We start from the raw sequence: 10,542 nt of genomic DNA, 5'->3' as shown, positions 1-10,542 counted from the left end.
TATCACATCTTTTCCGGCACTCTTGTTGTCAGATTTTCACATTTTTTTCACAGATTTTTTTATTTATTAATATATTTTTTTTACTGTGTATTTCTTCCTTTACACCTACATGAAGTCCAAAAGACAGAAAAAAGAAAAGACGAGTCAAATATTTGGTGCACCAAGTGTCTTTCTTTCGTAGGTCATTTAATCCCAGTTTGGATGGTGTATATTTATATATTTATATGGATATTTTAGGGGAGCTTTGCTGATTTTATCATTACAGTGCTGATTACTGATTTTAATTTTAAATCCAGTTATTGTTTTAATTACCGTCCAGAACGAGGCTGCGTGATATCTGGGTGATATCTGGGTTCTGCATGGACACTGTGATGTAAAGGAAAAATAACTCCAACTACTGAATGCTTCCAGACGGCTTTTCTTCAACATTATTTCCTATTTTCTGTGTCGATAAACTCCCCTGAAAAATCACATTAACTCTCTGAAAATAGTTATACAGGTCATCTGCTGGAAATTCTCAGTATTTATTTATATAAAACTAAACATCACAGTGTCAGTTTCTCAGATATCGTGCAGCCTTTTATTAGTTTCTGTTGTTTTTCCTGCGATTCAGATCACACCTGTACTTTAAACCCCCAATACTTCCAACATTTTAACTACAGCAGACGACGTGTGTCATGTGATTATTTCCCCTGAAATATTCATCGTGTCCGAACAGAGATCAGGTCGTTCTGGACCTATGATCAGTGTGAATCTAACCTGCTTTTTAGAGTGAATCACATTAATCATTACAGGAGACAGAACATCATCATATCGATTCTTGAAGTGTAATTGGGAGGATCTGCAGTTAGTAAGCCTGATCGTCTCCAATCTGTTGTCCAGTCAGCCTGCGTTAACCTCCACAACAGGAATGCTGCTAATCCTCCTAACCGCTGATTTTAACTCCCAACAACCAATCGGTTCTCTTCACATCTTCTTGCTGTTTCCTCCGACTCCTCACCGCTGTTGCATCTGCTTCATCATTACAGATGAGAAAGAGGTCGGAGACGACGAAGGACCTGTGAAGGAGGCAGAGAGCCAATCAGAGGAGCCGACACGGCAGCAGGAGGAGGAAGAGGAGGTTCAGGAAGGAGAAGAGGAAGAGGAAGAGGAGGAGGTTCAGGAGAAGAAGGAGCAGATTCACAGCGACTTCTGTGAAGCTGAACGTCAGCCGTCGTAGCTGCAGAGTCCAGAGAAGAAGCAGGCGAAGGATCGACGTTACCGAACAGAAGGTGTTGGTCGGAGGAGACGAGGCGTTCAGAGGCAAAACTGGTGGGTTAGTTACAGGTAGAGGAGGAGGAGTCTGGTTCTAGTGGAAGATCACAACTACTGAATGTGTATGTATGTAGTCGGGATGTCCAGGCAGTTTGTAACTGATCGATAAGAAGATAAAGACGTTTTATTTCTGTAGCATCTTATCAAACACAGAGGTTATTCAAAGTGCTTCACAGGCAAAGATGTGACAATAAAATGCACACAGACTCATAGAAAACTGACTAAAGCAACTAAAACTGACAAATCATAAGAAAGGCATGTGGAAGATAAGTTACACATCTTCGGCTTCATTGAGCTCAGACTTGAACTCGATCTTTGTTTATGTCTGCTGTCACGCAGGTGTCGTCCACAGTGGTCACATTAGTTCTTCTTCACCAGCCTCCAGGTGCATCACCACCTGCTGCAGTGTGGAAGGAGAGCAGCTCACTTCAACTTAAAAGCACTCCAGCAGGCGTTTGTAATTTCTGCCATGAGAGTGTTTTATGAAGCAGCAGACCCAGATCAGCACCTGAACAGGAAACAGTCAGAGAGAAAAGTCCTCAAAGTGGTGACACGATCAAAAATACTACAGTCACCCGAGTCATTAAACGCCTCAGATACAGAGATCCAGTTACAGTGAAGTTGTTAAATCAGTCCAGTGTTCAAACCTGGTTACTGTTTAATCCTGTAGAGACCAGAGGAGGCGTCACTCAGACTACAGTTCATGTTGGCAGCAGAGAGCATTGTGGGAGTTTAGCAGCAGCGGGACCATGACAGAGACTCTGAGGAGGTTCATGACCTCCAACTAGAGCTCTGGTGTTTAAGACGAACTGGTGGAACAAATCATGCGTCTCTGGACTAAAACAGTAAAATCAGCTCAGAACACGTCTGCTGTGATCAGTTTTTGTTATCAGTTATTGGTTATTAACTGCTGTTGAGTAGTTTTTCATAAAATGATTCAAAGTTAGCATCATTATCATCCTGTTGTGTTCTAGCTTCTCCACTCCTGTGTGACAGCAGACATAAACGAAGCACCGATCAGTTAAATCGCCTCCATCAGCAGCTTGAAGTCCAACGTGCTGCTGACTCGTCTATCGGGAACTCGTCCACCAGTTTTGCCTGAAATGCCTCCAACGTGTCCGAACAGTTTGAAGGTTTCAGACTGAGTCGCTGGATGTTCATGTTGCTCTGATGCTTTAGGATCGTCTCTGTAAGGAACTTTTAGGTTTACCGCAGCTCGATGCTTTCATTTGTTAATAAGTTTTATTTTTTTAGGTAGAGCTGCTGATTCACACGTGGTTCGGATTCAACAAAACCAAAAACACGCCCAAATATCAACTAAACGTCGTTTAAAAAGTCCTTGTTGGCAGCATCAGACCAACCAGGACGGCAGCATGGTGTTTACAGTGTGCTCATACATGTTTCTGCTGCTTCTCTTCCTGACCCACATCTACAGCCAACCAGGAACTCACAGGAAGTTCTGACTGTTTGTTGGTAATGAGTGAGCAGCTGGTGTCAGATAATGATAGGATGTGATCAGTTATCCAGAAGACACTGGACTGATATTGAAAATGAAATAATGCAGCGAAACCACCTGCTGGAAGCTTCACCTTTAGAAGGAAGAGAAAAGTAGAGTCTCTGTCGTTGAAGGCGACAGCGGAGGATTTTTACTGGCGTTAAACTGACAACAGTCAGATCAGCTGAAAATGTTGTTTTTGAGCAAAGGAAGGACAGAAATCTGTCTTTGCAGCTGTTTTTACACTAAACTGTCGTTAATGTGCAGCACAAGCTGATCGATTCATTCAGTGGCCCTGATGTGATTTCAGAAAAACACACAAAACACAAACAATGACGCCTTCATAGCATTTCAAAGTGAGAAAACGCTTCCAAACACAGAAACTCTGCAGGTTCAACAGCAAAAACGTCTGAATGGGAAACAAATATATTTTTTAAAAAAATGCATTTTAGCTCATTTTCAACACAGCTGACTCATGATCGGTGACTTCCAGCTGTCTCAGTGTCTCCTGGTTTCTCTCATCTCCATCAAGTCTCTGCAGAGTTTCTGTATTTCGGTGTCTTTTCTCAATTCCCAGCGTTTTTCTGGATGCTGCATGAACAGAATGTGGATCAGATGCAGATTCAGAAAGTGAGTTTCACAAACATAAACATGAATTAATGATTATTTAGATGAATTTGTTGGTTTTATTGAGATGTGTGAGGTGGCAGCTGCCAAATTAGAGTTTAACATTTGCTCTAGTAGCTGAAGAAACTGAACTTTACATATTTAACAAGCAGAAGAAGCTCAAGCTGCCAAGTCCTCTGCCTGGTTGTTGCCAATCATAGTTCTCAGCAGGGTGGTCATTTGCCAAATGCTTTGTTTGATTTGTATTTCATGACTTCATTTGCACTGACTTTTACTGTTTTTTTTTTTGTTTTGTTTTTTTTATTTATTTGGCCGTATCGTGTTTTAATTGGTGGTTCAGGAGCTGCTGGTTTCAACATTTAGACGTGTATTTGGCTTTGAAGGTTCAGCTTCTGCAGCCTTTAGGAAGCTGCAGATTAGCATTTGTTAAATATTTAAGAGTTTTCTCGATTCTGGGATGTCTTTTATGTTTGCGGCAGGTGCCATCGGAGTGCCTCAGTTTACTGCTGGAATATTTATTAGTTTACTCGTCTGATGTTCAGGTACTAGAAGGAGGTTCGTTGTTTGTTTGTCCAGCACCGACATCGTGGTATTAAATTAAGAACTAGTGTCTATGCAAATGTACATATGTGTCACCTGAGTTGTAGCGCTCAGAGGGCTGAACTACGAGGCAGGATTAACATATCCAGGCTTTCTTTGAGTTAGCTGGATTAACAAAACCTAGACGAGATGAGGGGTATAGTGACTGTGGTTATCGACTTTCATTGTTCAGTAGGTTTTTACTTCTGTCAGAGGAGATTGTTATAATAGAGAGCTTTAAATAATTGTATTTTTTACAGTCCAGAGAGGAACGCTGGTAGAAAACTATCAATGCTCTAAGTTCATATATTTCTGTTTACACTCAGTGACTCTTATTTCTAACTTACAGCTGCACATAGAAGCGCTGAAACTTTAAACTTTATTGATTTAAACTAAACATTCAGGTCTGAAACTGTCCCAGAAAGAAGGAGACGGGAAACTTTTTTTTTTTTTTGACAAATCAAAGTTACATGAATGCTCCTGATTAAATATTCTGTGATAAATACCAACAGAACGATCAACTTTCTAATCTGTGTTTACATTTTGTGCTTTACAAACTGAGTACATGTCGGTTCTTGTGGCAGCACTGTGTTTGGTGCCGATTTAAATCCCCAAAAACTGAACAGAACCACATCTGACCGACTCCGATTTTAGTCTCAACAAACCTGCTGACTCGTTGATCCTGCTTCCTCGTTCAGCCCTCTGGTTCCAGAAACAGACCCGGAGAAATATTCACGTGAAGTTTACAGACGACACATTAAATAGTATTTAGTGTGAACAGATTTATGCGTCCGGTTTTATGTTTTAGCTCTAATCCTGTTTCTGGTTGGTTTTTGACGCCTCGAAGCCTCGAAGCAACGCAATCATTGGACGAAGTCAAACCTGAGAGGAAAGCTGAGGAGAGACATGAACTGAAGGTTTCTTCCTCCAACGCCTGGTGATGGTTGGACTCGTTGTTGGAGTACCGCTGCCTGCTCTGGTTTCCTGGTTGTGGTTTGCTGAATGCTTCTCACGAGCTGTTTGTCCCCAATAACACGCTGGTGATGAAAATCTGCGTTTTAAACCATCATTTAATAGTTAAAGGACAACAAGTCGTGTCACTCCTGTGTTAAACCGGGTTTTCTTTCTAGTTTTGTTTTGCTTTGCTGGATTTATCCGCTGCATTCCTGCCGATGCTGTTTGTCATACAATGTGTGCATGGCACGCCTAATAAAGTTTTTCAACGATAAGGTAAAGAGATGTTTGTGTTGTCGTGATTCCTAAATGTTGATTTTATCGGTTTAGCACATGAAATCAGCTTTAAGCCACAGCTAGAAGTGAAAACAGTATTTATGGTGACTTTTAACATAAAATCAGTGTCATCAGAGTTCATCAGTTTTCGTCCTTCAATAAAGTGGAGAATCTTTGTAGCTCTGTCAGGATTCACTAACGAGACACTTCATTAAAAACTATTAAGAGAAAAGAAAGATTTAGAAATATAATGTGTTAGTACACTCTGATCGATGGTGCATTTCTCACTATAAAAACTCAAAAGACTAAATAAATGATTTGTTGATAGTTTTATTTTTCACTCTATTCCACATCGACACAACTTCAAAATAAAAGAACAAATGATCACAGCAGCATGACAGGTTACTGTGTCATTACACTGAACTAAATGTCTTTATTCAAGGAATCACAGCTGCAAAATAAATCAAGTTGCTCGTTGAAGCAGCAACGCTGCAGCTGAAATATGTCGGTTCTGTTTCATTTACACAATTACAGCTGCACTTTTCAAATCACTACTTCGATGCCAAAGTACTGCAGAGTCACTGCTGGAAAACATTAACAAGAAGTGAAAAAACAACACTAAGTAAAGGTTCAGTCAACAAAAGCAGTGAGAACACCAGTCAGTCTACCTGCATGAACATGGTTCTATAACGAGCTGAGAACAGCAGAACCTTCTCAGTTCTGGACCTATGGACTGTGTCTATCTATGTCTGCATCATGGCTCCACATGGAGAAGACCTGAACAGAGGAGGAGAAACATCTGACTGAGAGACTTGACAAAGATGGAAAAGGATCCAGAAGATCAGTGAGCAGCTAAAACCCAGTGCAGCCCAGTGTGAGCAGGAACCAGGAGGTCTAGAAGGAGCCATAGTAGCTCTGATCAGGGCTGCAGTGGTCGTCCTCCTACAATGACTCCACGTACAGTCAACTACTTTCACTATGGAGCTGTGAACACCAGACAAAGCAGCTGCTTCAGACTTGGCACAGGGCTTATCAATGGAGACCAGAGTTAGTGTGAAGCTCAGACAGTGTGAAGGACACTTCAGAACATCAACCTCTATGGACGGAGGACCAGAACTAAATCTGGCTGCTGCTCACAAATAAACTTCCACATCAAAGTTTGCCAAAGAACATGAACAGAAGCCTGATGGATGTTGGAGAACATTCTCTGGTCAGATGAAGATAAATGTGTTGGGCTCAGATGGAGTCCAGATGTTTGGTGTGAACCTGACCAGGACCACCACAGTGGATGCATCGTCCTGACAGTGAAGCACGGAGGTGGCAGCATCATGATATGGGGCTGCATGAGGGCAGAAGGTGTTGATGACGTTTATAGATGCTCCATGAATGTCTGAGGATAAACCAGAATACTGGCTGACCAGATGAAGAAGAGGAATATTCCAGTGTGATGTGTTTGAAGTTCTCAGGAGGAAGTTCAAAATTTCTGCACAACAGCTAATTTGGCATCTGCAGTTTTAAATGTGACATCAGAGCAAATACACATACAGTAGAGAATCATTTGAAGTGTTTTTTGTAAAGGGACGGACTCTTATTCTGGAAGCAGCTTCATTACTTCAACGTTGAGCACTAACTCAGCAAACCTCGTGTGCCGTTTTGGGATTTTCAGAGTTCTCCTTTAATAAGCAGCAAATCATTTCCATTAATTTCCACCACAAACCTTCACTGTAGTCGAAAATCACCCCAAGCAAACCTCCCGTGAATATCATTCAAAGTAGAAAAGACTTTAAATAAAACAAAGGAGCGTCAGGCGAAACCAATCAATCAAACTTCCTGGAAGGAAAATATCTCGCCTGCACTCAAAGACAGAGACAACATCCAACGTTAAGGAGAATCTGTGACCCAAACCTCACATCAAGCTGCCAAAAAACGACAGAACAATCAGAGTAATATGAGACACGCAGCATCACAAACTGTAGAAAAACAACAATAGAAAAAGAGTTTGTGACAAGAATAGCTTCAAGTATGACTCGTACCTCGTCGTGTCTCTCAGACGCCTTCAGTTTTCTTTTTACTGCAATTTCAGCAAATACACAAACTCACAAACTCCGAGGCGACACGAGTGGAAGCACTTTGCAGCTTTAAACCTCAGCGCAGCCTTCGTCAGTCCGGGACGACCTGGACCAGTCCACTGATGAACGCTCCGATCAGCAGCCTTCAGGTTCAGGTCTCTACAGCATGTTGAGCTCGATGAGTCTCCCGGCGAAGACGGCGAGCGTCCCGATGATGCAAACCGCCATGAACACGCAGAGGAGGATGTGATCCAACACCATGGCAACGAACTTCCACTCCTCCGCCGCCTGGAAGGAGACGAGGAAGAAGTTCAGTCGCTGGTTTCTTAAAAAGACAACATTTTATGCAATGCACCTGCAGTTGGTGTTTTGTCCTCTCAGCAGATGTTTCTGGCTGTGGGGCTGCAAATGTACCCCCTAAAGTGTCAAAAACATTGATGCTGATGCTTCAAAACATCAAAAACCTTAATGGCCCAGATCTTCAAAAACTTGGATAGTGACACCAAAAAAAACAAAAATCAAAAACCTTGATATTAACGGCCTACACCACCAAAAACATGGTATTGATGCACCAGAACATCAAAACCTGTGATGCCCCAAACTCCTAGATACTGATGTATCGTGTCAAAATGTCAAAAATCTGGATATTGACGCCCTATAACTTCAAAAACCTACATTTGATGGGTCAAAATGTCAAAGACCTTGATATTAACGACCCAAAACTTAAAAAAAAAAAATAACCTGGATACAGATGCACCAAAACATCAAAAACCTGCACAGTGTCGCCCCAAATTGTCAGACTCCTAGATACTGACAAAATGTCAAAAACCTGGATTGTGGTACCTGAAATGTCAAAAACCTTCATATCAACAGCCCAGATCTTTAAAAACTTGAATACTGATGCCCAAAATCATCAAAAACCTTCATATTAATGGCCTAAACCATCAAAAATCTGGATCCTGAAGCCCCCTAAATATCTAAAATCTAGAAATTAATACACAAAATGTCACAAACCTGGAAACTAGCAGCCCAAAATGTCAAAAATCTGAATATTGACGTAACATTGTACAAAAAACCTGGATACTAACGCCCCAAAACCAGATGAAGGAGTTCAGGTGGCGACTTCTCAGTTTAATGAAATATTCAGCTGCTGTCAGACTGATTTGGAAAACTGGGCTGCTCATGTTTTGTATGTTCTGTTCATTTTCTTACGTTGTTCGACTCCTCGTCTGACTTCATGGTCTCGGCGATGTACTTCACTCCTTCGATGGCGCTGCGGACGTCCGGGTTCTTGGCTATGGGCGACTGGTAGGTGACGCTGGTGGGTGTCGGGTTACCTGAGGAGGAACAGAGGGTCACTGTGGAGGCTGGTTCAGGAGCAGCTGAAGAACGTGGTGTTTTTCTTTTTTAAATCATGAAGTCAAAGGATTCTGGTGCTTCAGTTTGTGTTCTTTATGTCAGTTGGTAAAATCTCTCTCATCTCGCTTCAACACTTTATAACCTGTCAAAGGATTTAAAATGCCGGGTGTCTTTAAAAACTGACTCCATTTATCAGCCAGAGAATGTAAAGTCATAAAGAATAAATGGATTTTCAGCTTCCTGATACTGCTTCAAGGAATCACTGGTTGGAAAAATGAACCAAATCTAAGCCCAATATGTCATCAAAACCTCATTATTCTACATGTCTCATTTAAAAATTGGCTGCAAATAATCTGCAATGAGCAGATTCTGTCAAAACTCAAAGTTCTGAGCTCCTCTGTGGAACCATCAGGCCACGACTGACTCAGCTGTGACCAAGAACCAGGCTTCAGATGAACTGCAGGCAGTGTTTCCTACAGAGACAAGCCGGTTAGTTTTCTTTGAAAGAGTCACAGAAGAGAGTGAAACTTTCTCTCTGGTTTCCATCATTCTGAGTCCTGCTGACAGAAGACATCTGACACCGAGTTCTCTCTCCTTCTTCTTCATGTTGTTCTGGTTCCACAGAGCTGCAGGACTTTATGTTGCAGAGAAACACAAACCTCAGTGAAGGAACATGAGACAAACCAACAGCAACACCTGCACTTAGATATACAAAAACCAGACTTTCTGCCTTCAACATGTTCCTCTGGTCCTCCGTGAGAAGGTCTTGCCTGAGATGTCGGAGATGTCCATGTCGGTGGGGTAGAGCCTCTTCTGGCGGATCTCCTGACTGGGACGCTTCATGGTGGAGAAGAACATCATGTTGGGGATGGTTTCGATGAAGACCTGGAAGGAAGGACGACGGAGGTTTGGTTAGTTCCTGTCAACGGCAGCAGACTGTAGCAGCAGCGGTCGGACGCCGACCTTGCGTATCCAGGCGGGCATGGTGTGGGTGCTGGGCGAGCGGTGGTGCGTGTTGATGACGATGACGGTGATGATGATGGAGGCGATGACGAAGACCATAGTGAAGAGCATGTACTTCCCGATGAGGGGCACGGCGCTGGAGGTGGAGGGGATGAGCTCCACGATGACCAGCAGGAAGACGGTGAGCGACAGCAGGACGGAGATGGACAGAGTCATCTTCTCACCTGGACACAAACATCAAGGTTCAGCTTTAGAACAAACATCTGAGTCTGGACGTCTCAGGATAACGTCGACTTTAAAGTGCTGACGGTCTCCTGTCAGGTTTCACTGTCGGCTGCACCGGAAAACAAACTGTGTGAAAAAGGCCAAATCTGACTAAAAAATTATTTACCATTTTTTAATCCTTTAATCCTGAATATAAGTATAGCTTTCAATTCCTATAACAGACAGACTCCATAAAATATCAGTAAACTGTTGAAACACTACGGTTTGAAGCTGTCCATCGTTTACAGCGTCTACACTCTTGGGTCTCGGTACCGGAGTCGGTGGGCAGGTAGAAGACGAGGCCGGTCAGGAAGGAGAAGAGCATGCAGGGGATGATGACGTTGACGATGAAGTAGAGCGGCAGGCGCAGCATCAGGAAGTGGTAGGTGATGTCCAGGTAGGGCGTGTCGGGGCAGCACGTGTAGTAGACCCAGTGCTTCCAGCTCCGGTAGTCCTTCAGAACCCACTCCCCCGACTCCATGAAGTTACTGAGGTCCGGCCGGTCGTTGTCCTGGACGAAGCACAGGAAGGTCCTCGAACATTTAGACAAACTCAACACCAACACAAACACAGCAGCACTAACGCAGCACAACTAATCTGTGTACGGTCCGAGACCGAAACTGGAAATCTGCATTTGTTCTG

The 10,542-nt window shown here is 42.8% G+C and overlaps 2 protein-coding genes across 4 annotated transcripts in view; one reads left to right on the top strand and one right to left on the bottom strand.

Moving 5' to 3' along the window:
• Positions 1-5,250, top strand: part of lnpk (lunapark, ER junction formation factor) — a 15,400-nt gene extending 10,150 nt beyond the window's left edge. For all 3 annotated transcript variants that reach the window (XM_008290276.1, XM_008290277.1, XM_008290275.1), the window contains one exon: positions 1,029-5,250. In XM_008290276.1, coding sequence (XP_008288498.1) covers positions 1,029-1,219 — 191 coding nt within the window. In that variant the 3' untranslated portion in view covers positions 1,220-5,250. The remainder of the gene's footprint in view (positions 1-1,028) is intronic.
• Positions 5,251-6,836: 1,586 nt separating this feature from the next.
• The window catches only part of chrna1 (cholinergic receptor, nicotinic, alpha 1 (muscle)), a 15,091-nt gene continuing 11,385 nt past the window's right edge, over positions 6,837-10,542 (bottom strand). Inside the window, exons 6-10 of the mRNA XM_008290274.1 lie at positions 10,174-10,411; positions 9,637-9,860; positions 9,444-9,558; positions 8,527-8,651; positions 6,837-7,602 (exon numbers count right to left, since the gene is read on the bottom strand). Coding sequence (XP_008288496.1) covers positions 7,474-7,602; positions 8,527-8,651; positions 9,444-9,558; positions 9,637-9,860; positions 10,174-10,411 — 831 coding nt within the window. The 3' untranslated portion in view covers positions 6,837-7,473. The remainder of the gene's footprint in view (positions 7,603-8,526; positions 8,652-9,443; positions 9,559-9,636; positions 9,861-10,173; positions 10,412-10,542) is intronic.

Source organism: Stegastes partitus, unplaced genomic scaffold (genome assembly GCF_000690725.1).
Source record: "Stegastes partitus isolate 25-593 unplaced genomic scaffold, Stegastes_partitus-1.0.2 Scaffold664, whole genome shotgun sequence".
Classification (NCBI taxonomy): Eukaryota; Metazoa; Chordata; class Actinopteri; family Pomacentridae; genus Stegastes; species Stegastes partitus.
This window is presented reverse-complemented; position numbering and strand designations above follow the sequence as displayed.